Source organism: Ailuropoda melanoleuca, chromosome 13 (assembly GCF_002007445.2).
Source record: "Ailuropoda melanoleuca isolate Jingjing chromosome 13, ASM200744v2, whole genome shotgun sequence".
Classification (NCBI taxonomy): Eukaryota; Metazoa; Chordata; class Mammalia; order Carnivora; family Ursidae; genus Ailuropoda; species Ailuropoda melanoleuca.
The window spans coordinates 46,476,594-46,501,227 of NC_048230.1; the positions used below are offsets into that span (position 1 = coordinate 46,476,594).

Sequence of the window (24,634 nt, forward strand, 5' to 3'; positions counted from 1 at the left end):
ACGGGCTGGGTCCTGGAAGCCCCCATTCTGACGTGCCCCCTCTTGCCCCCAGGTGTCTGTGCGATGGGAAAAGACTCGGATCCAGCTGGTGATAGATGGGGTCTCGGCGCAGCACCAGGAGGGGCCCAGCCAGCAACACCAGAGGGCAGGGAGCCCCCAGTCCCAGACTCTCTTTGTGGGGGGCCTCCCGGCCAGTGGCTTCAGCCCAAGGCTCACAGTGAGAACCCCCTCCATCTACCCCGTAACCCTGAACCACCTCACTCTGCACCCTGCCCCCCTGCTCTCGCTCCCACCTCCCTACCCAGCCAAATGGCCCTCCGCGGCCTCTGGGACCTTCCCCCACACCAGCCTGTCTGTGTCCCACAGGTGGCCACCGGCAGTTTCCGCTTCAGTGGCTGTGTGAGGAGACTGAGGCTGAACGGGCGGCACCTAGGGGCCCCCACACGGGTGATGGGGGTCACGCCATGCTTCTCAGGCGCCCTGGAGAAGGGCCTGTTCTTTGCAGACAGCGGGGGTGTTGTCACCCTAGGTCTGTAGGGCGTGGGTGAGCCCCTGGCCCAGTGGGGTGGGACTGGGGCTCCAAGGGGGGAGTCTCGGCAGCCCTGCCCCTCCTCACAGCCCCCTCCTCGCAGACACTGTGGGGGCCGCGCTGCCTCACGTGGCCCTAGAGCTGGAGGTGCGGCCTCAGACAGCCACCAGCCTCATCTTCCACCTGGGCCGGGTCCAGAAGCCGCCCTACCTGCAGCTGCAGGTGCTGGCCAAGCAGGTGAGCTGTGGGCAAGGGGGCTGTGGCCACAGGTGGGATTGGGGTTCGTAAGGCCCTCCTGACCTCTGCCCCCCACTCCAGGTTCTGCTGCGCGCAGACGATGGTGCAGGGGAGTTCTCCACGTGGGTGACGTGCCCTGCAGCCTTGTGTGACGGGCAGTGGCACCGACTGGCAGGTGAGCCGCCTCCCCCCCCCACCCCTGCTTTTCTGAGTAGAGCACCCAGGAGGGGCAGTGGTGGGCCCCCACCCCCCCAGTTACAAGGACCCCGCGCCCACAGTGACCAGAAGTGGGAACACGCTCCAGCTAGAGGTGGACACACGCAGCAACCAGACCCTGGGCCCCACACTGGTGGCCCCCGTGGAGGACGGCCAGCTGCCTCTGCACCTCGGGGGCCTGCCTGGTGAGCATGGCCTCAGCCTGGGGGTGGGGGTCACCCCACTTTCATCCACCCTCCTGTGATGGGGCAGCCAGGGAGATGGAGGTGTGGAGGGGGGGAGTGGGACGGTGGCCTCTGCTCTGACCTGTCTCCCCATCTTCCCCTGCTCCCCCAGAGCCCACGAACACACGGGCTGGGCCTCTAGCCTACCGCGGCTGCATGAGGAACCTGGTGCTGAACGGGTCCCCTGTCACCTGGGCTCACTCTGTGGGCATCCAGGGGGCAGTGGGGGCCAGCGGCTGCCCAGCACCCTAGCGAGCTGCCCCTCCAGCAGACACGCAGGAGCGCCTTCAGGGGCCCCGGCCTGGTGTCCACAGAAGGGCCGTCCCAGGCAGGCAGGCTCCCACCTCTCAGAGCTTCCAGCCCCTGCACTCGGCCCACTCACATCAAGTCTATCTGGACTCTAGATTCTAGGGGTGATGCATCTTCTTTCTGGAAACGGGTTAAGTTATGGCTAATGTTTTGGACTGGGGTTTTTAATACTTTTTATTTATCAGCTTCATGAGATTTCCCCTCCACCGATTTTTCATAACATGAGAAATCTGCTCTGCTTCTTAAAAATTAAAAAGTAACTTCTGTTTAACTGAGTGTTGACTTTAAATGTGAAAGGAGTAAAGCAGTCAGAGGCAGATCTAGACCCTGAACGCGCTCACGGGGGAACCACCTGCCAGGGGGCTCCCCTCCTGGGCACACAGGAAAACCAGAGGTGGCAGGTAAAAGACAAGACCTTTATTTCTCAGCAAGCTGGAGCGTAGGTGAGGACGTGCACCGCGCCACAAGCCCCATCACTGAGGTCGCCAACCGCGAATCCTGACCCCTTGGAGACAGCAGTTAATTAATCTAAGCTCATGTCTTCCTCTTCATCCTTCTTGTCCTTCCCGTCACCCTCCTGCTCAGGTCTGGCACTGTTCTGCATAGCTTTGGCAAATGCTTCCACATCTAAAATGCATTTAAAAACACGAGGCAACCTTTCTAGATGTTGGCCTGGAACTGCTGACCGAAGGGGACAGATCAAAATTTTAAGACTGAGGCCCAGAACCACCGAGACACCACAGCCAGGCCAGCCAGCCCTATGCTGTACAAATGGGGAGGACTGTTAACCACAAGGAGAAAGATAAAACTCTTCCTTGGCCACGCGGGGGGGGGGGGGCAGGCACTTACCGCCCTTGTTGGCGGCCTCCACGGCCTCTGCAGGCAGGCCAAACTGGCACATGAGGGGACCCAGCTGCCCAGAGGCCAAGGCTGCGCTAAACATGCCCAGGGCCTGCAAAGGAAAGCCAGACACCACTGAGCACACACTTGGCAAGGCCCCCCCAGGGAGTGGGGTCCCTGGGCCAGTGGCAGGTGCAAGGACGCTTGGTGACAGGGAGCCACGTGGAAGGTGAGCGTCTACCACTGAGCGCACAGCAGGGGGCACCCAGGCCACAGCATCTACCTGCTGGAACTGGGGCGAGGTCAGCGTGTTCTGGATCTCCTCTGCCGTCTGTGGCAGTGACTCCCCAGAGGGCAGGTAGGGCAGCAGGCGCTCCTGGACGTCCGCGTTGGCAAGGATAGGTGCCATGATCTCGGGCGTCAGAACACTGGCCAGGTCAACTAAGGCATAAGTACACAGCCATCAGCGGCTCAAGGCCAGCCACAGAGGCCCAAGCCATGACGTCGTGGGGTGTGGCGAGGTGAGGGGCAGTGGCTCAGCCACGGACATGCTTGGCCCCGTGCCCTGGAAAGCCAGCGAGCGAGCAGGAGGAGGGCGGCAGGCGCCTTCACCCCCGCCTGGAGCCCAGCAGCATGTGTTACCTTGCTGGCCGCCTCCTGGCCCGGCCGGCACGTTCATAGTAGCAAGAATGCTCTGAAGGTCGCTCAGCTGGATGGGCTGGGTTGGGCTGGCTGCCGTGCTGGTTCCATTACCTGAACTGGGTGCGGGGCTCGGGCTGGTCACCGAGGCAGCTGCTGGAGCAGAGGGGGCTGGGGTGGCTCGGGTAGAAGAGGTGGTGGAGGATGGGGTGACGGCTGCCGACTGGCTCCGGGAGCTGGGAAGAGCGAGGGCAGCAATGGAGCGGCCACGCACCCTAAAGGCGCCCACAGTGCGTCAGTCTTGCAGTACAGGTCCTGGAACTGCCGGGAATCCAGGAACGGTCGAGACCCCAAAAGGGACCCTCCCCAGGTGTCTCGTTCTGTCCTTCTGCATCTCCTGTGTCCAGTCTCCCTGAAGCAGGGGACCCCTGCGGCACCCAGGCACGGTGGGGCAGACAACGAGGCTCACCTGGATGAAGAGCTGCTCGCTGGAGGCCCTCCGCTCCCCAGTAAGCTGGCCAGGCCTGGCCCGGTCAGGGCCCCCAACCCACCTGCAAGGAGACATGAGCTCAGATGCCACACCTCTCCCTGAAAAACACCCCACACTAAAACCAAGGGACAAACGGGGAAGTGGGGAGAACAGCGGGCTGGGCTGCCAGAGTGGTGACTGCTCAGACGTAGCACTCCAGAGGCTTATTCTGTAAGATCGTTTCTGTCCCCCGTTCCACTAACAACACACTGAGATCCAACGTAACACACAGTCCAAACCTGGCAGGGTAGCATTTCCCCGCCACCCAAGAAACACGCCCAGCCCGACAGGTGGCAGCGGACAGGCCCACCCTCGGGGAACCAGAGCAGAGGGGGCCCCAGGCAGGAGTCCCGCTCCCAGGCCAGCTGTGCTCCCCTTGAGTACAGAGCTGAGTCCTCACCACGGACCAGCTCCCAGCTCAAACCATGGGGCATGTGGGCCCTTCCCGGGGAAGCCGGCACCGGGAACACACATTCACAGACGTCACTGAGAGCCAACAGAAGGAAAACTTCAAATCGCAAAGCGACCACCCCCGAAGGCCATGCGCTCCCGACACAGGCTTACCCAGGCCTCCGAGGCCGGCGGGTCCGATGAGCTGCATGAGCTGGCTGTGGCTCATGTTCCCCAGCAGGCTCTGTAAGCCGCCCTCGCCTGCAAGACAGAAGCCACTCAGCCTTGGGGCCAGTCTGGTGCCCGGGGGGACACCCACAGGGCCACGGGGAGGCTGGGGGCCTCTGGCTGGCACGGCACGCCCCATGACCCCTCCCTTTGGCCTTCCTGGCACTGTACGGTCGTGCCTCCGATGAGCCAACAGGGCAGGGCTCAGACACTTATCACCAGAAGCTGGGCGGAGGCCTGGGCTTGGATCTGCTAAGAGGCTGCTAATTTGGAAGCCTCCATTTCCACTTAAAAAACCACCAGCCTGGGGGTGCCTGGGTGGCTCAGGTCATCTCAAGGAACTGGGATGGAGCTCCACACCAGGCCCCCTACTCAGCAGGGAGTCTGCTTCTGCCTCTGCCCCTCGCCCCTGCACATGCTATCTCATAAATAAAACTTTAGGGGCTCCTGGGTGGCTCCGTCTGCCTTCGGCTCAGGTCATGATCCCAGGGTCCTGGGATCGAGCCCCGCATTGGGCTCCCTGCGCTGCGGGAAGCCTGCTTCTCCCTCTCCCACTCCCCCTGCTTGTGTTCCCTCTCTTGCTGTCTCTGTCAAATAAATAAAATCTTTGAAAATAAATAAAATTTTAATGAAAAGATGAAAACCAAGCCCCCCAAAAAACAAACAAACCCCAACCAGCCTTCATCATCAGGAGTACATGTCAGTGATATCTACTGACATGCCAGCACATTCTGGAAGGTGACCATTACCGCCCAGTGCAGAGAGCTCATGGCCTCCACTCCCACTGGCCCCCAGCGCTCCAGGCATCGGAGGATTGTTCAGATACTCGTTGACCTTCCGGCAGTGCTCCTCGTCCTGGTCCGTCTTGGGCTCCTGTGGGAGAGGACAGGACCACAGCTGCAACGCAGCAACCCGCCACCAGTCATGTGGCTTACAGACGAGGAAGGCTCGACAGGTGCAGGTACCATCCCCAGCCACACAGCACTGAGGAGAGGACCCAGCAGGACTGACAGGAACAGCAGCCCGACAGGGTCGCGGGTGCTGCGGCAACGGTCATTTAGAGGGTGGAGAGACTAAAGCACTAAGAGCACCCAGTCTGCACACGGCCATGCTTTCCGACCCTCCAGAATCTGGTGCTTTACACAACAGTCTAAAAGCCACAAAGCCTTCCTATAACTCGTGTAACACGATAAAATAACCTTTTTATCATACCACTGCCCGTGGAACAGCCCCAGCCTGTGGCCCTTCAGGGTTGGTCGGAAACTCAAGGAAGCACCTGGCAGGCATGGGACACTAGCACCTCGGGGTGCAGGGTGTCATCAGCACCATCCTGTAAGTGCCCCCAGAACTACCAGACGAAGCACCCATGACTGAGCATGCACTGGGTCTGCTGGGGGCCAGGAGTCCCCCACCCCCAGGGCGGAGGGGAGCAGGGCAGACGCAGAATCAGGGAAGGCAGAGCTGGTGGGACATCTCCTGGCAAAAACGTGGAGAAACAAGCTCATGGCCCCAGTCTGTGTTTGCAAATCAAGTTTCACTGGAACAAGCTGCACCCGTCCATTAACTCTTTGTCCATGCGCCTCTCTCTACACGCTGGCGGGGCAAGTGTCTGCAGCACAGCCTGTCTGGCCCCCAAAGAGACACCTTTTCTGCCCTGCTCTAGAACATGCTAGGGGGAGGGCAGCAGGGTCAACCTCTGAAAAAGGAAAATGGCAACATCTGTCAGAACTGCAAATGCCCCCATATACACACTCCTAACAAGCCCACTTCTGGGTTTTAACATAGAAACTCCCCTCCCTCCAGGACAGGAAATAACCTCGGCGTAGAGTCACTCTTTAACACATGCCGGAGACAAAACGACAAAACAAGGATGGAAACAAACTCCACAGCCAACAGGCGGGAGAAGAAGCAGCGGCTGCTAAGCTCAATGGAATAGCGACTACAGCTGTGGGCGCCAGGGAGCCTGGTGCACGGATCCCCCAAAGCATGCAACTGGGGTAGGTGGGGGGTGGGGGGGAGGTAGGGCTCAGGAAAGCTTGGGAGAGAACACTCCATTTTTGTAAAAAACAGCAAAGAGAACACACATAGTCACCCGTGCTTCTGCAACGGGGTGCTCACGGCTGGGGGGTGGGGGGCACGCACTGTAAGACAAGCAAACCAGAAGCTACGCGCCTGTCCACGCAGCAACATTGGGTCCCAGTCCAGAAACCACTCTCGTTGGTCTGCCAGGAATTCCGGTCTGCCACAACTGTCTGGACTCTGGAAGACGATCCTTGCTCCAGTGCCCCCCACCCACCGCCCTCTCAAGGAGACACGCCGGGAACTCTTAGGGTCCATGACAATCACGGTCAGTCACCATCAGCCATTTCATGAAAGTGGATTCTACCAACCAACCCGATTCTATGACAGAAAAACATAAAATGCAAACAAAACCTCGCACGTACCTGCATCCAAAAGAAGAGCCGCTTGGACCCCGCCTTGAACTTGAGCACGTACACCCTCCCGCTGGGGCACTGCGGCACGCGCTTGAACTCACAGTCGTCGGGGAAGATGATCAAGTCCTCCCGAGAGCCACAGAAGAGGAGAGAGTCAGATGCACAGAAACACACACTGCTGACCCCACCGCCTCCCGGGGAGACACGCCAGCTCCTACAGACGTCTGCGTGGGGGCAGGACGAGGGGGTGCAGGATGCAGAGACAAGTCACCAGGCCCCTCACCAGCAGGGTCTCTACCAGATGGAGAAGCCAGGGTCAGAGGCACCCCACCAAGGGCATGAGGCCAGCAGAGGGGCTACTAGTGCTTAACCGAGAAGGTGCAACTTCTAACGGACACTCTTGGGAATGATGCTTCACATGAGTTAAAAGCTGACTCTGCACTGCTCTCAACAAGTAACAAGTCAGTCTGAAGGACAGAGAGCACTAAATAAAGCAGCTGCTCAGAGAGCGAGCTGACACAGGCCAGCATTCTCACGCGGCTCCTGCAGTTCTACGCATCTAATCTTTTTTTTTTTTTAAGATTTTTTATTTTATTTATTTGACAGAAAGACGGCCAGTGAGAGAGGGAACACAAGCAGGGAGAGGAAGAGGAAGAGGAAAAGCTGACTCTCCCTGAGCAGGGAGCCCAGTGCAGGGCTCTACCCCAGCACCCTGGGACCATGACCCGAGCTGAAGGCAGACGCTTAACGACTGAGCCACCCAGGCGCCCCTAGGCATCTAATCTTCACAGCTGAACGCACAGCCCATGATGGAAGGACTCTATGGCATCCCTGAGACTCGGAACACGCGTGAGCAAAGCAAAACAACTGACCTGGGCACCAAAACAGCGGTGCCCGCGAATCCCAGCAACGCACTCTGAGTGTAAAACAGCTGCTCTATGTCCCGAATGCAGCCACGGCAGCTACCCGCACTCCCTAAGACCAGGTTCAGGCTAATGGACACTTACATCTTCCACATTCCCAGACGTCCTGTCTTTCCAGCAGAAGTGAATGAGGGAGTCATCTGTCTGCTGAATATACACGAGCCCTTTCCGTTTATCTGGGGTGACGGTAGTTCCTTTCAATGACATTTTTCCTGCACGAAACTCCACCAAATACTTGTTGGAGGACCCACGGGAGCCTGGCACGAGGCTTGGAAAAAGAGCGCCTGAAGTCGTCATCCTGGAAGAGGGGCCAGCATGCAAACCCGGTTAAAAAAGAAGGGGCCCCCCGGCCAACCCCAGGCGGGGAAGAAGGGGGCCCGCGAAGCTGTCCTCCCGGAACCCGGCCACACCTGAGCCCGCGGAGCCAGGTGCCCAGGCGACGCCGCCGCCGCTTCTCGGGTTTCCCCCGAGCACGACACTCACCGCGCCGCTGCGGGTCGCCCCCCCCACCCTCCCGCGGCACTCGGGCTTTCTGCGACCCGGGGCCCCCAACAAGTTGACAAACTTGGGCTGGGCGGGAGTGGAGTCCTCAGCCGGCTTCCGCGGGGCCCGCCCGCTAGACCGCAGCGCGGCGGCTTGCGCCCGCGCAGGGGAAANGCGCCCGCGATCCCTTCCGGCGGAAGCGCGGGCGGGCGGCGCGCGGGCCAGAGCGGCTCCTATTGTTGCTGTGTCATAGGGGCGCGCCGGCGGCCCCTGGCGGCGGCGCCGGAACAGCGCGGCGGGCGCCGACCGAACGGTGGGCGTTGGAGCCCGCACCCCCATCGTCGCTGGAGAGCGGGGGCACCTGCGGGGCGGGAGAGGGCGTCTCAGGTTCACGGCCAGTGCGACACGTCAGATCCAAGACGTGCGGGAAACAGCCCCCGGGTCAAGGGATCTTAGGACGCTGGGGCTGGGGAGGGCCGATTTCGCGACCCCAGGAGTATGTCACCGAACCACAGCCCTGGACTTCCGCGCGTGGGAGCAGCGCCCGCAACACGGGCAGTGGTCGTCTGGGGGGCGACAGAAGTGCCGTGCTGCCTCCCTGTTCCCCCCCATGACAGTGCTGGCATGGCTGCCCTCCATGCTACCCCCCCGGGGGGGGCTCCCTACTCCCCCCATTCTTCTCTGGGGGTCCCCCTGTTCCCATGACAGTGCTGGCATGGCTGCCCCCCATGCTCCCCAGGGGGGTTCCCTACTTCTCCCATTCTCCCCCTGGGGTCCCTGTATTCCCTCCATTCTCCCCTGGGTTACCCCATTCTTCCCCTGGGAGTCCCCTATTCCCCCATTCCCCTGTGATGACAGTGCTGGCATGGCTGCCCCCCATGCTCCCCAAGGGGGTTCCCTACTTCTCCCATTCTCCCCCTGGGGTCCCTGTATTCCCTCCATTCTCCCCTGGGGTCCCCCATTCTTCCCCTGGGAGTCCCCTATTCCCCCATTCCCCTGTGATGGCAGTGCTGGTATGGCTGCCCCCCACATTCCCTCTGTGTGTGTAGTTCCCAGAGGGTGATGTCTGTGCTCAGAACGGAGTGGAAGAGGCCGCTGTCCATGGAGTCAGACTGGAAATTCACAAGAAGGACTGGATGCCCTCCATTTCCGTCCTGTACCGGCTGCGCCCTTCTCGGCAGCAAGCAATTGGGGCACACCCACTCAGAGCCCTGTGCTCTCCAAGCCCACACTAGAGACCCCCTCCAAGCGCAAGGCCACCACCCACCGTGCTGCCTGACATTTTGTCATTTATACGTGTAGAGTAAACTCTGTTAAGCTTTTTATAAAGTATCAAAGTGGAAAGTAGTTTTTGTTTTGAAGATTTATTCCCGTTGGTACATGTGACTCTGGTAATTTTAACTCCTACATAACGTTCTATATAATGGTCTGAAGTATAACCACTTTTTTTTTTTAAGATTTATTTATTTATTTTTAATTTTTAAAGATTTTATTTATTTATTTGACAGAGATAGAGATAGCCAGCGAGAGAGGGAACACAAGCAGGGNTTAATTTTTAAAGATTTTATTTATTTATTCGACAGAGACAGAGACAGCCAGTGAGAGAGGGAACACAAGCAGGGGGAGTGGGAGAGGAAGAAGCAGGCTCATAGTGGAGGAGCCTGATGTGGGGCTCAATCCCAGAACGCTGGGATCACGCCCTGAGCCGAAGGCAGACGCTTAACCGCTGTGCCACCCAGGCGCCCCAAGATTTATTTTTTATTTGAGAGAGAGAAAGAGAGCATGCGAGCAGGGGGAGGGGCAGAGGGAGAGAGGGAGAGAACCTCTAGCAGATTCCCCACTGAGCAGGGAGCCTGATGTGGGGCTCGATCCCAGGACCCTGAGATCATGACCTTAGTCAAAGTCAAGAGCCAGCCGCCCAGGTGCCCCGAAGGACAACTACTTCTGTATCCGTTGTCTTGTGATCTAAAGACTCAACAGTTTTGCTTTGTTTTGGAAAATACAGCTGTTTTTCATTAAAAATGTTGTTTATGTTAATAAATAATGAGCTTGTTACTTTTTAATTAGCTAAATACTTTTACTTTTCTTTATTTCCTAGTATGGTAAATACCAACAGATCAAACCTAGACACACAAACTCCATGGGGGCCTGGATCATTCTTGAGACCCTAGGGTCCCAGAGACCACAGGGGAGAGGGGCACGGCCTTGAGCACATGACAGTGAGGCCCCTGCACGCAGCGCTCCGGGAATTAAAGACAACAGTGGGAAAGTCCAATCTGGCTGCCCCAACAGGGGCCAGCAGGCAGGAAAAGTCAGGAAAAGTTAAAAAGCTCCCAGAGGAGGCTGCAGGGAAATCAACTTTGCATGCTGAAGAGCATGCTTCCCTCCTAGCCCGCGGCCTCGCAGGGCCCTCACCCAAGCACTTCCCCTCGAGCCAGGGGCCGTGTCTGAGGCTGACTCCATGACAAATGCCCAGAAAGAGCTGTGGGCCACAGGCGGACTGGTATGGCCGAGGCCCCTGGGTGCGCCCGCCCCTGGCTGCAGGGCGCCACGGGGGACAGGGCAGTGGGGCGAGCGGCGCAGTGGCTCCTGCGCTGTTGGTGGGCAGGGCACGGGGAGCGTGGGCGCAACTCAAAAGAGGGCAGGAGACGTGCCCAGACACGTCACCAAAGAGAGGTACAGCCACCAAGTGGCACAGGAGAAGAGAGCCCACACCATTATTCATAAGAGAAATGCAAGTTAAAATACACGGATGACAAGGGTAGGAACACCAAGAAGAGAACGTGACAGAACCAAGCGCTGAGGACACAGCAGTGCACCCGCCTGACAACACCGTTTGGCAGGTGGGTTTCTGCGATCGTCTTTCTTTCCTTTCAATGATCCTTTCTTTTGGGCGGGGGCTGTAGGTTCACTCCACAGCTGAGCAGGAAGTACCGAGAGTTCCACGTCACCCTCCGCATGCGCCTCTTCCCGCCGCAGCACCCCCGCCGGCGGGCGCGTGTGTGACTGCCCACGGACCCGCACGGACCGCGGTGTCGCCAACAGCCCATCTCCCTGCGCGCGGCTGTGCGTTTGGATGAATGCGTGACTCGTACCCACCATTATAGTGTCGCACTGAGTGGTCTCACTGCCCTGATGTCCTCTGCCCTCCTCCTGTCCAGCGCCCCCTCTTCCCTCACCCCTGGCAACCACTGATCACTGCTTTCCAATTTTCTGTATTGTGGTAAAATACACACGACATAAAATTTACCGCCTTAAGCATTTTTAAGTGAGCCGTTCGGTGGCAGTAAACACATCCATGATGTGCAGCGTCCCTGCCGCCCACCTCCAGAGTCCCACGAACTCCCCGTCCCCGCCGTCCCCACTGTCCTACTGCCTCTAGCTTTTGACGACTCTGAGTATGTGAGGTCAGCGGAATCCTGCAGTATTTGTCTTCTGTGACGGGCTTATCTCCCTGAGCATGACGTCCTCAAGGTCTGTCCACGTGGCAGCAGGTGCCTGGATTCCCCTGCTTTTTAAGGTCCCTTGTACACGTAGGTCACAATTTGCTCATCGTTCATCCCCGGGCAGACACTTGGGTTGCTCCTGTGATTCAGCAATGGTGAACAACACTGCTGTCGACGGGAACGTGCAAATCTCTCTTCTGGACCTTGCTTTCCATCCTTCTGGGCAGAGAACCACAGCGGAATTACCGGCTCATCTGGTAATTGTATCGGTAACCTTCCGTGGCACTGTCATCCTGTTTCCTGCGGCAGCGGTCCCATTTTAGATTTCTAGCAACGGTGCTCGCGGGTTCCAATCCACCCATATTCTTGCCACACGTGGTGTGTGCTCGGTTTCGACAGTCACCATCCTCCCGGGTGTGAGGTGGGGTCTCACTGTGGTTTTCGTTTGCGTTTCCCACGTGACTACTGGTGCTGAGCATCTTTTCATGGACTTATTGGCCATTTGTGCATCTTCTATGCAGAAATGTCTACTGGGGTCCTTTGCCTATTTTTCAGCAGGTTGTTTTTTGTTTAGTTTTAGAGGTTTTTTGCATATTCTGGATGTCGATCCCCTATCAGATGTTGAATTTGTCTATATTTTCTCCCATTTCATGGATTGCATTTTTTTTAATTTTTTTTTTTAAGATTTTATTTATTTGACAGAGATAGAGACACCCAGCGAGAGAGGGTACACAAGCAGGGGGAGTGGGAGAGGGAGAAGCAGGCTCATAGCAGAGGAGCCTGACATGGGGCTCGATCCCACAACGCCGGGATCACGCCCTGAGCCGAAGGCAGACGCTTAACCGCTGTGCCACCCAGGCGCCCCTGTGGATTGCATTTTTACCCGATACTGTCTGCTGCACAAACATTATTTTAAGTTTTCATCTGCTCCAATTTGTCTGTTTTCTGTTGTTGTCTGTGACTTCCACGTCCTACCCAAGAAATCACTGCCAAGTCCGACGTCACTAAGCTTGTGCCTACACTTTCTTCTACAAGTTTTATGGTTGGGGCACCTGGGTGGTTCAGGTCGTGATCTCAGGGTCCTGGGATCGAGCACCAAGTCAGGCTCCCTGCTCAGCGGGGAGCCTGCTTCTCCCTCTCCCCCTCCCCCTCCCCCTGCTTGTGCTCACTCTCAGTCAAGTAATTAACTAAAATCTTGTAAAAAATAAATTAAAAATTTTATGGTTTTAAGTGTGACATTTAAGTCTTTGATCCATGTTGAGTTAATTTTGTAGAAGGTGTGAGATGGGGTCTGGTTTTCCCAGCACTGTTCTTTGAAAAGACTGTCCTTTCCCCCTTGAATGGTCTTGACACCCTTGCCATCTGATTGTATGTGTTGATGGTGGCCCATGAGATGATATGAATTTTGTCAAGCGCACACAGGGTGAGCTTCACTATAAATAAGGGTTAAATACTACTTTCTCCATTTACCTGCTGTGAAACTGAGGGCACGCTCACCTTCCTGCACCCCCTTTTCCTCCTCCACTGGTGGGACTGGGTGGTAATTGTGGGGATTAAGCACCTAAGACAGTAGGTCCTGGCTCTGGCAGTGCTGAGTGCTCCGTGATCCCCCGTCATCAGACATGACAGCCCAGGGCAGAGCCCCTCATCTATGCACCTAGGCATCCTGAGGGCATTACCATCTTGTGGACCATCTGTCCCTCGGACCAGAGCCACCGTGGCTATTCAGAGGACTGTCTCCACTCGGCTCATTGTCCCGAGAAGTATGTGGCTGCTGGGAGCCTAGGACAGCAGCCAGGTAGCAAGGACCCTCAAGTCAGACTGACACTGTGTTCTGGGCATTTCATGGCTCTCAGCAATGGGTTCTGATCCCCAGGAGAGAAGAGAGGTGGTCACTCAGAGCTCCCCACTGCTCAGAGAACGCAGACCCCTTCACCCATCCAGTGGCCTGCCCGGTGGTGTCACAAGTGTCCCTGAACCCCCCTTTCCACCATGAGAAGCAGTTTTCTGGAACAATCCATTTGCTGGGCCAATCCTACAGAACACAGTCCAGACGTCTGACATCGGTGTGTGGGGATTCGTCTGTAGCCTGTCTGCAGCCCTTTCCAGAGAGGCCAGCTGAGACAGTGAAAGACTGTTCAGTGCAAAACAAACGTCAAAGAAATCTGTATTTGGAGCTGGGGTTTAACATTTACCTTCAAAGATCTGTACCAGCTTCCCCCCAGACAATCTGAGAGTGCCTGATTCTGTTTATACAGATGGGTGCTGCCAGTTATTACATATCATAAAAATAAATGCATCTCACTAGCGTGTATTCGTGCCTGACATTTTCATGCTACACTGATAGGATAAACAGTGTTGAACGTCGGCCACGCGCACGCTCAGCAGGAAGGGGGGACCGGTGTCCGTGTTGCTGGCTGCTGCAGAGATCACGTGGCCCATTACAAACCGTGTGACTCAGGGCAGTTCGGTTCTCAAAGAGGCAAAGGAGCTATACAACCACGAAGCACTGACTGTACAGCACACTCCCAGCAAGAGCCACCAAACACACTTTTCACTTTGCAAAACCTGCACACGGAGACGGAGAATGCGGAAGCCAGCGAGGCCCAAAGTAACTCGCCCTGATCAGGGACCCCAATCTTCACACCCACTGCAGACACAAGAAAGTCCTCTGGAAGATGTGTGAACGTCTGGACGTTGAGATGAGAGAAACTGGACATGGGGAGGGGGGGAGCTCTGTACTGACTGAACTTTGCCCCAGGCCCTCCTGTCCCCTGCAGGACACAGCTCTTCACGGCCCCTGCCCTCCCCGTTGGAACGCAAGGGGAAGGGTTACTGGTGCTTCTGAGCTGGGGAAGTTTACCATCGCCGCCATGCCCCACACTCCTCGTGGACACTGGAGAGTGGTAAAGCCAGTCGATCCCCATCTCTCTTGGGGAGCACTTTTTCTCTAAGAGCCAGTGTCCTCAGAAGCATCTTCTGGCGGGGCTGCCAGAGAGCTGGCTGGAGCTCAGGGAGCCTCCCGGCGTTTCTCTCTTTTTTTTTAAAAGATTTTATTTATTTATTTTAGAGAGAGAGAGACAGCCAGTCAGAGAGGGAACACAAGCAGGGGGAGTGGGAGAGGAAGAAGCAGGCTACCAGCCGAGGTGCCTGACGCGGGGCTCGAACCCAGAACGCTGGATCACGCCCTGAGCCATAGGCAGACGCTTAGTAACTGCGCCACCCAGGCGCCCCATCCTGGTGTTTCTCTTGCCGCGCTCTGATCTCCTGACCCTGGGTTCCGACAAGGACCCAGCATGCAGATGGCGTGTCCTCCGCATTCACCATAAACGCCTCCCCAGTGGCTCGGCTCCCTGCTTAGTCAGACACGAGGCCAGCAGCATGGGCCCCGGGCCTGCCTGGGGCTCCCAGAGGCCGCCAGGGCTGTACCTGATACCTCTCCAAGTGCCCTGGGTCTGACATGGGCCCCCTTCACCAGGTCGTGTCTGGCAGGTCTGTGGGCTGACCCTTCCACACGCACGGGCATCATGAGCTTTACGGGTGGGGTCGGAAGGGGATGCGGTGGGCAAGAAAGCCCTCAGGGCCGCTCCTCAGAGGCACCCTGCCTGTGGCCACTCCGGCTTCCAACCTTGTTGTGGAGGACTTCGCCAACACTCCCAGAGCGCCCTGTCTGTGAAGAAGAGCCCTTTGGACCCTTGCATTTCACGTGCACCCGCGCAGAGACGAGAGTGCTTTGTTGGGCTCTGGCTTCTATGGCAGCGTGTCATGGCAAACGCAGTGACGTCCTGAAGGCCTGCTTCTCCACTGCCTCCTGCTGAGCACCAGCCACACCCAAGCCAGTGCCAGTGACGTCTCCGGTCTGGCCACCCCAGGACAGACCATGAGAGCCCCGCAACCCCGACAGGACTGCCTGTCCCCGACACAAGGAGGCCTGTGAAATCTGGTCAGCGCCAGGGGGCCCCATGACATTAGTTTATACCGTACACAAGACAGACTCCCGGATGGCATCTGTCTGTCCACAGCTCAATCTCCAGTGGCTCCAATGTGCAGAGTCAAGGCACATACAACTGAACCCTAACTTCAAAGGGCAACAAAAGCAAAATATCAAAGTCTTTGGGGAAAGCATGCTCTACTTTCATTCTCCACAGACACTCTAAGCTACAAAACGACTCTAAAAAGCTCCTGGGCCCTTATGGCAAAGCCACAAGGACATCACATGGCCGAGAAGGCCGTCACACTCCACACAGGCCAGATGCATCCGTAGCAGGTGCTTGTCTTTTAAAATGCATTTTCTACTGAAAAATTCTTTATTACAGACCAACACCTGACATCCGAGATTATCCAGGGAGACAAAGTAGAGGCAGTAACCTGACGTGTCGGTATTTGCAGAAACAGCAGGTTAAAATCAGTAAGCCAGGCGACAAGGGCCTGCAGGCGCACTGGGCCCTGGCGCCAGCCCTCCTGCCCTCTCCTCTGGAGCCGGGCCAGGCCTGTGCCGATGTGCCCCTGAAACCTGGCCTCGCCAGCACGCTTACTTGCACAGACCTTATTGGCCAATAACTGGTGGCTGTGAGAAATGGATTCATTGAGAAGAAGTCATTAAAATGCCCTAAATCCTGCCATTTTAACTGTGTCCTAGGGTGATGCCCTTCGACATTTTCAGCTTGCGCTCGCCCGTGGAGAACAAGCCTGGCCCTGGCCACAGGCACGCAGGGTTCCCCAGACAACCAGACACACCAAAGTCTCCTCTCAGAATAGCATCCCCCCATAAACCCTGCCGCCAGCTCCGCTCACGTCCCCATCGGGCAGACAGTCTCGGTTTCTCCCAACACCGTGGCTTCCGGTGTCCAAAGCTACAAAATCAAGCCTTCAGAACAAGTATTCGCTTTTAAAAGTGTTTTAATAACAAATGTGACGTTGAAGGCTGGACACACAATGACGACACCCTCTCACGGAGAACCCGCCACTCCCTATGTACGACCGCATGTGTGCTTGAGTGTGCAAGTGCGCGTGCAATCAGCGGGTGGCCTTCCGCTCGGAGCTCTGCCACGCCCTCTGGTGCTGACATCTCTACAGAAAGACCACAGTCACTTGAAAAGATGTTTGCTAAAATGGACATACACCTATTTGTTGTTAAATAACTTTAATTACAGGCTGTGGGGAGAGGCTGCTTCAGGCCCTCCCGCAGTGCACACCCGCTGTGACTCGCCCGCGTGTGAAGTGCTGGGGAAGACGGAAACGCGGCAAGCGGTGACTCTCACTCTGACACGGGCGCGCGCTGACTAGGAAGCCCCGGTGACAGTGACGAGAGGGGCGGGCGAGGCCAGAGGCGGGGCTTCCTTCAAGGTGGGAGCAGCCTGGGGAGTTGGGTCAGATACCCTCAAGGTTCCCGGCCATCCCAGGGTGTCACGGTAATGCTTCATCTTGGACAGTATACAATTGGTGATTAATGTATATCTTGCTCTTCAGCAAAATACTATTCAAGTAGTTTTAACTTAAATATTTTAAAAGTAATCTTTACATTATTGAAGATTGGTAAAAAATACAGAATCTGACAACTTTTCATTTCATTCAATCTGATGCTTTGAAAATCTTCACTCTTCTTTACCATAATTCCTGGCCCGTAGAAAGCTCTTCGAAGGATTTTTTCCAAGATCCATCTTCCCCTGTTACTGGTTCACATTCAAAACAGTCTAGGAAACCCTTCGCCCCCGCGTTACAAGGACGACGGAGGGATCTATGACTAAGGAGCCCCTCCGGGCCACGGACGTTAGTTATAAACTTTACAAGGAAGAGGGCGCTGTCAGTGACACCAGCCCAGCCAAGTCCCGTCATGTGAAGGGACTGCAAAGGATTTTCCTTTTCCACCCTTACCGAGAACATGATGTTCCCAAGTGAAGCTTTATGAAGAGGCTACAACAGCAGTAAAATGTTCGGCAAAATCAAACGTTAGTCAGAATAAAATCCTCGACCGGGGATGGTGCTGTCACACGAACACGGTCGTTGGAAAAGCCGGTTTCTGCTGTGACCGGAGTTCCGAGCAGCCACTTGACGGAGTCCAGCCTCCAGTCCCGGGTCCCGGGGCCACTCCAGCCCCTCAGTAGATATCCGGGCAGCGTGAGAAATTCCGCTCAAAGTAACCCCCTGTGTACAACCAGTCGGAAGTCCCCGTATGGGGGTTGCTGCCCTGCTGGAACCACCTGCAACACAGATGAGGCGCTCAGGAGGCGAGGGCGTGGTCAGGGCCGCGCTCCCTCCAAGTGGCTCCCTCCAAGGGGCATCCCCATGGCCACACGCATCCCGCGCGGCCCGGGCAGCACCTTCAGGGGAGAACGCTTCATCACACTTTGGCTCAGCGCTCTCCCCTACAAGCCCGGTGTCTGCTTCACCAGCGACGCCTCAAGAATTTAACAGAAAACACGCTGGGCCATCAGCAGAGAAGGCTGACCGTCTGCGCAGCAGCGCCGCACCATTCAAGGTGAGCACGTGCACGGTGCCGTGCCGTCCCCCAGAGCCTGCGTCCAACGGGGGACAGGGGAGAGCCTGCGGGCAGAGGGACAGTGGTGGCTGCCAGCGGGCTGCGTTTCTGGCCGTACGCCCTAGGAAGCTCCCGCTGGCTCCCCCTGCGCCCCACTCCTGCACCCCCCTTCCCCCCTGCAGCCCTGCAGCCCCCTCCTGCCCCTGCACCACTTCTATTTCTGTTGCACAAGGTGAAGACAACAGAAGACGCCTGCAGGTTACCGTGGAGTGGACGTGGGGGCTCACAAAGCAGCAGTAACCATCTTAGCACAAGACATCATTATCGCCACGATAGAGTTTTTAAATCAACTACTTAAAGAAAAACAATGAAAGAAGTTTAACTCTTTTCAAGGTTTTTCTGGAACGAAGCCAATTCCAAATATCAAACTACTAAAAACATGATATTAAATCAAATTGGGAGCCCAAGCACGAAGAATTGGTTTTAAAAATGTTGGTCACAGAACCATCACTGGAGGCGATGGTCCTGGGTCTTCAGAACAATTACGACAAAGTCTGAAGCGTGATTGGAAAGAAACAGCTCAGAACCACCTGAAAATTTCTGTAGCACTAACATTTTAACAGATAGATGTTTTCAATTACGCTTAAGCGTTACACCACTTACCTGGCTGAATCCTCATCGAATGGGTTGTTTTCCCATCGCGACTACCGACAAACTAGAGCTCCCCACAATTCTGCAGTGAGACAGCAGGAGGCGGCCCAGGGCCAGCAGCGTCTGCTCCCTGGCTCTGTGTCTCTGGGTCTCTGTGTCTGTCTGTCTCTCTCACCTCGTCTGAGCACAGGTGTGTCCTGCCCTGCGGGCACACGGGGCTCCAGGCCCTCCCTCTCCATGCTACTGCGTCGCGGGCCGTGGCCTCTCAGGTCACCTGTGCTACGTGGCGGGTGACATGGAGGAGAGCAGCCATGCAAGCAGCAGGGCCAGGGGTGATGGCTAAACACACGATGTCTTCCACAGCACTGCCCTCTGGAAGCTGTGTTTGCTTTCCCTTAATGGTTTGGTTCAGACTACATTTCCTTTTAATACGTGCCCTATCTGAGCAGAGCCCTCAGGGTCAGACACGCCATGGGCAGGACTGCGAGGCCCGGGTCTGAGCTGACCTGTCCCTGCACTGCACGGTGCATGCTTGGCCCATCTGTGCCAGGGGCCCCGCGTTCATGGGACCCCAGAAGCTCAGCCACAGGTGCACGTGGGGCCCTCGCCACTGCCCCCTCCCTGCCAGCGAGGCCTCACCTCGTCTGCCACTCGGCCTCCTGTTTGGCTCGCTCCCTCCGGGCCTCCCTCTGCTTCTCCTCCAGACGCTCCTTCTCCTGGCTAGCCAGATCTGGGGGCCAAGCACACGGTCTGGGTCAGGAGTCAGGGTTGACAGTGAAGCTCCCGGTTGACCTCAAGCAGAGGTGAGCGCTAAAGGAGGCAGATGCTGGAACGTCCCCACCCCCAGACCCGAGACGAACAGTCACACTGACTAGGAACGTCATCATCTGCAAACCAAACTCCGTTGCGAGTGTCTGGCAGCGCCTGGATGCCAGCGGGGCTGCGGGGCGAGGCAGGCCGTGCGCCCACACCACGCAGTTCCCGGGAGCGCAGCAGCGCCTGTGAAACGGCGCCACGCAGGGGCACAGTGAGGCTCACGGGCAACTCAACCCACGGGGCAGGGGCAGCAGGAGCCGCTTCCCATGGACCTGACCCGCAGGCTCAGCTGCCACACGGGGCCTGAGGGCTGCTGCCTGGTCGAGAGTGAGAGCTCAGAGGTTGGTTCTCGGGGGCGGGGGCGGGGGCGGGCTGCCCACCCACCCGCCCTGCACAGTCTCTCCACTGAACTCCAATTGTATAAACGAATCCCAGGGCCACTTCAGACAGCCCTCCAGGGAGTCCCCGCTGCCGACTTGACCGAGGCAGCAAGGGAGCAAGCACACAGCCAGGCCCTTCATCACACAGACACGACCACAGTACATGAGAGGCTGAGCCCGGGACGTGGGGCCTACGCTGACTTTTAATGAACAAAACGTGCAATCTTTGGAATGTTACCCTAATGTCTGCTGATGCTAATAATAAAGCCTGGGGGACTTGCATTTTACACGTATTGTGTTTCGTTTCATTTTCCCTGTAATTTAATTGCATCGTATTTGCAAAAGGATCCATCTGCAACAGGCTAGAAGTCTTAAAACTCTTCTAGCATGGACAGCATGAGAAACACTGTCCTGCGTGTCCCCGTCTGCCCACGTGCGGCCTATGCACCCCTCCCCCACCAGCCCCTGTGCGCACCCATGTCGCCGTTCTCCATGCCTCGGATGTCAGGGCGCAGGCGGCAGTCCGTGGGGGCCAGGGTCTTCTCCATGCCGCTCTGCAGCTCGTTGAGGCTGACGGTGAAACTGGTGAAATTGTACATCTGGAGAAAGAGGCACAGACACCGTTACTACGGATGGCACTGGCTTCTGCACATGTTCACAGCTCGAGGCTGCTGGAGCAGGTGAGTGTCACCCATTCCCGGGGGCCTGCTCCCTGCATCCCCCTGCCCAGATGCGGCCTGTGAGCTGCACAGCATACCCCTGCCCCCATCAGGTACAGAGAAAGGCCCCAGTGCTGCCTCAGACACCCCAAACCCCAGCTCCACCTCCACTCCTGGGGCCCGGGCACAGCCAGTGTCTAGCAGGCAGCTCCACACAGACTGAACCAAGGGACGGAGGGACAAGAGCTATTTGTAAAAGGAATTCCCGGAAAAGAAATCAGCCTTTTTTCTGGTCCGTCATACTGCTTTACATCCTACTGAGAGCGAACTGTGGCTGTGCTAGGTAATATGCACACAGGGAGAGGTTTTGTTTCCTTTTACTTATTTTACACGTGTCCCACTACGTTAATAGAGCAAGAAATACAATAAGAAACTGTATAATATGTTGTATATGTAATTTACATAGGAACGAGATAATTAACAAAAATATTAAATTTATTACACAATGTTATTACATATATAAGTTACTTTACATATTGTATATTATTGTATATAACATAATAAACTTACTATATATAATACGAATTTTAAGTATAATTTCCAAAAATACACATCAAAATGCATTTAAACCTCTGAATTGGTAAGTCAGAACAACAGTGTCTCAGACCGATCTGGAAGCCCCTTTGGGAAGACCTGGCCAGTGCAGGTCGTCTAGAGCAGGCAGTGGTCGCACTATGCGTGTGCTGGGGCACATCACGCCCACACGACATGTTGGCAGAGCACTGCCTTCGCTGCGGGGAGGCCAGGCCATGGCCGGGCCTCAGCTGGGCTCTGGGAGGGCCGGGAGCCGCCGCAGGCTCACACTGCAGCACGGTCCGACCCAGTGACAGAGGGCCCCCTGCTCCGGGACAGCAGCCTGAGGTGGCGTGCGCACAGGACGGAGGAATAGCTGAGGGGCCTGGACAGGGGTCAGGGGAACAGGGGGCACAGAGAGGCCCCGACTTGCAGGGGGGCGGGTGTGCAGTGTACGAACCTGGGCAGAGTTGGGGGGCCGAGTGTTGACCCTCCAAAGCAGCTTGCTGCCGGGAATGACCTGCACCGTCTCCTGAGCCTCGGGCACGGCATCCGCCACGTCGCCATCAGCTTTCTGGGAGCCGTCGTCCTGAAACACAGAACACCTTGGGACGGCCGGCCTGGAAGGACAGCTACTGTTGAGAAACTGTCTGGCCAGCGGCCACCCTGGGCAGAGCAAGAAGGGCTTGCTGGTGAGAAGATACGGTCGTGTTCCCTTTGCTGGTGCTCCCCAGAGAGAGGGCAGGAAGTCAGCAGCAAGACAGTGCTTTCCTGGGGGGAGAAGTGCACGCAGCACAAAGCGACGCCAGCAAGTCTGCTCGCCATTCGAGGGCCCACACCTTCCCGGATAGCCGGTCTGGCTCAAGGTAAGGGTGGCTCTTCTGAGCCGGAGACCGTCCCCACGTGCCGCAGCTCGGCCTGCAGTCAAGAACTGGCTCACGTCTGCTGATTTCATGGTATCTCAGCACTTCCAGACTGAACCCCAACTGCAGACCACCTCTGAAGAAGATACAACCACTATCTTCCTTTTCAAACTCAGTGGGGCCTGGAGAAAGAAGCGGGCCCCCGCACAGCTGTTCCAGGAGAATGCTGGAGTATGACAAGGTGGCCTTGGGACCCCCAGCCGACTCCAACAGGCTTTGGTGCTGTTGGCCACAGGCCACGGGGTTTGCTGCCAGGAGCTGAATAAAGGCCGCTCAGGGGTGAGTGTTCACATACAACTCTGTCTCCCATCTAGGGTACCCCAAGGACAACGAAGCCACGCTAAGGCATTCAAAGCCAATCCTCAAGGGATTTCCCACTCTAAGTCTGTGTGGCCTTTAAATGGAACTTTCCTTTTTTTTAAGTCAAAGAGCACCGTTAGAAGAATGCCACATGGCCAGACGCTGAAACCTGGGGGAGGCCCAACACCTTTACGAGAGAAATACTGAACACTCTGGGTTTGGCCCATGACTTCCTATCTCGAAAAATCGGACACCTCTTTTGAACTACCACTTCTAGTTCGAAGCTCGAGAAAGCTAGCCCTAGGATAATCAGAATTCCAAACCTCCAGGGGAGCTTGCCAAAAGTTTTCAACTGTGGAATATATCACCTGGCACTCAAACTAAAAACACAGACATCCTCTTGATTTTTGAATAGGGTCTAAGCAAACAAGGTACAGGAAGACAGGGGGTGTATGAAGAAGCACCCAGAGCATAGGGTTCCCAGAGAGAAACGCAGGTGCACGTGGATTCTGACAGGCTGGGGGGGATGTGGCGGCACCAAGGAACCCCACCCAGCTGACGACAGCGGCCTCCGCAGTTGTGCACACTCGACATGCAGACCAACCCCAGCCCCATCGGCATCCAGACAAGCAGCCTTGCGTTCACGCAGCCAGCAGGGGAGGCTGGTTCCCAGCACTCGCTCCAGCAGCTGGAAGCCCTGCCCCGCGCCCCCGCCCCCACGCCGTCGTCGCGGGGGACAGCGCCTTACCGGCTGGGACCTGCTCAGCTGGTCACCTCTCCTGTCCCGTTTCTGGGAGGACTCGTGCGCACCAGGGTCCACGCCCCACAGACACTCTGTCCATTTTCCATAGATCATAAAGAGCTTCTTCTTGCTGCAGAGGAAATTTTCATTTATTTATGTTTTTAAAGTTTATTTTGTAGTAATCTCTACACCCAACTCGCAAGCCCGAGATCAGGGTCACGTGCTCTTCCAACTGAGCCAGCGGGTGCCGCACCAAAGAGGGTTTTAGTCAGAAAGCTTTCATCTAAACGCGCAGCACCTTAATTCTGACCATGGAATAAATGCCCGTGCTGCCCTGTCTCCTTATAAATCTAAGGACTTCTCTGGACATAAGTGCAGAGGAAAATCTGCCTCTAGGGTCCCTACTCAGGCCTGATTTGCCAATGCAGCAAAGACGATGAGGACACATCGCCCAAACGGCGGCTGGCAGGGCCCTGCCGCCAAGAAGGTGAGAAACGGGGGGCGTCTGGTGTCATGTAGGCCTGCGTGCCTGTCTGGCCACTGTCCCCGAAACGCACAAACTGCCACGCACTGTGTCCTCCTGCCTTCCCTATAAATCACGTCAACAGCCCGGCAACTGCGGCAACTGTGGCGGACGTTGTTCACTTTATCTTCATAACCGTGAATCGGATGCACGCATCACCACTCGCCTGCTTCTTTCATTTCCTAACAGTCTCTGGAGACTTTCCAGATCAACCACCGAGCACGCTGCCTGATTCCAAAAGGAACGCCAACAGTGCTGGACCACTCTTTCGTTTCCTTTTGCTTTTTCTTTCTTGTGTCCCTTGCGGGAAAAGCACAGTGGCCATGGGCTCCCTGGAAATGCTACTCTGCCAGGAGTGTGACATTCTGGGAGGGCAGCCCTGTCTCAGAGGCTCAGCTGGGAAGCTGGCACACGGGGGCGGTGGGGGACCCAGCCAGTCCTCACTCAGCAGACACCTTGGCCGACATGGTCTGTCCCCAAGAGGCACAGCATTCAGGAAGAGCGCACGCCAATTTAGACTAGAAAAACAGAAAATCAGAACAGGGTTTGCAGCCCCTGAGGACTGGTGAGCATGGCCCTGAGGTGTGGCACAGACTCCGCTCCTATGGCCCACATCTGGACGCAAGCCGACCAGTCTCCTCCTGGGTTGTTCCCACCACCAGGGAGAGGGTGCTCGGGTGCCAGCCAGTGCCCCGTCATGACGAGGACTGCTGTCCTCCAAGGTGTGCGGGCAGAGTCCCGACTGGCTTCAATGGGCAAGGTGCTCAGAGTCTAAAGCCTATAAGCATCTCACAGGCTGTCTGAACAGGTGACTTTCTTGTACTCAAAGAGCAGAAAAGAGCAAAAGTACACACACTGCTTTACACTGGAAACTTGTTTCTAATTAAAAATGTGTCGGGGGCTCCTGGCTGGTTCAGCGGGTAGAGCATATGACTCTTGACCTCGGGGTGGTGAGTTCAAACCCCACATTGGGCACAGAACCTAAACAACAACAACAAAAAAATGTATAGCTTTTGGAGCTGAAAGGAGTTTCATGACATTATATAAACCCCAAGTTCCTTACTGTGGAAAAAAAATGAGAAATCTGAGACCAAAAACATAAGGTAACTAACCCAAAGGAGAGAAACCCCCAGAAAAATCTTTTGTGAACTCCTGACCGTT

At 56.4% G+C, this 24,634-nt stretch overlaps 3 protein-coding genes across 5 annotated transcripts in view; 1 reads left to right on the top strand and 2 right to left on the bottom strand.

Annotated features, from left to right (window-relative positions):
• Positions 1–1,786, top strand: part of LAMA5 (laminin subunit alpha 5) — a gene marked incomplete at its 5' end in the record, with an annotated part of 30,854 nt that extends 29,068 nt beyond the window's left edge. Inside the window, 6 exons of the mRNA XM_034641570.1 lie at positions 53–217; positions 367–529; positions 633–766; positions 848–941; positions 1,045–1,167; positions 1,319–1,786. Coding sequence (XP_034497461.1) covers positions 53–217; positions 367–529; positions 633–766; positions 848–941; positions 1,045–1,167; positions 1,319–1,458 — 819 coding nt within the window. The remainder of the gene's footprint in view (positions 1–52; positions 218–366; positions 530–632; positions 767–847; positions 942–1,044; positions 1,168–1,318) is intronic.
• A 126-nt stretch (positions 1,787–1,912) lies between these two features.
• ADRM1 (adhesion regulating molecule 1) lies at positions 1,913–7,821 on the bottom strand. Of its 2 annotated transcripts, none has more exons than XM_011232976.3 (9): positions 7,584–7,821; positions 6,586–6,702; positions 4,891–5,014; positions 4,088–4,174; positions 3,464–3,545; positions 3,109–3,230; positions 2,639–2,796; positions 2,365–2,467; positions 1,913–2,142 (listed from the first exon to the last, which is right to left on the bottom strand). In XM_011232976.3, exons 1-9 carry the CDS (start codon positions 7,794–7,796, stop codon positions 2,039–2,041), a joined length of 1,110 nt encoding a protein of 369 aa, XP_011231278.1. In that variant the 5' UTR covers positions 7,797–7,821; the 3' UTR covers positions 1,913–2,038. The 2 variants fall into 2 exon arrangements, with proteins under 2 accessions (XP_011231278.1, XP_002925780.1); XM_002925734.4 differs by having other exon boundaries at positions 2,998–3,230; positions 7,584–7,820.
• Positions 7,822–17,361: 9,540 nt separating this feature from the next.
• Positions 17,362–24,634, bottom strand: part of OSBPL2 (oxysterol binding protein like 2) — a 39,928-nt gene continuing 32,655 nt past the window's right edge. For both annotated transcript variants that reach the window (XM_034641282.1, XM_034641283.1), the window contains exons 10-14: positions 22,957–23,080; positions 21,446–21,574; positions 20,229–20,352; positions 19,197–19,287; positions 17,362–17,628 (exon numbers count right to left, since the gene is read on the bottom strand). In XM_034641282.1, the coding sequence (XP_034497173.1) occupies positions 17,526–17,628; positions 19,197–19,287; positions 20,229–20,352; positions 21,446–21,574; positions 22,957–23,080 (571 nt within the window). In that variant the 3' untranslated portion in view covers positions 17,362–17,525. The remainder of the gene's footprint in view (positions 17,629–19,196; positions 19,288–20,228; positions 20,353–21,445; positions 21,575–22,956; positions 23,081–24,634) is intronic.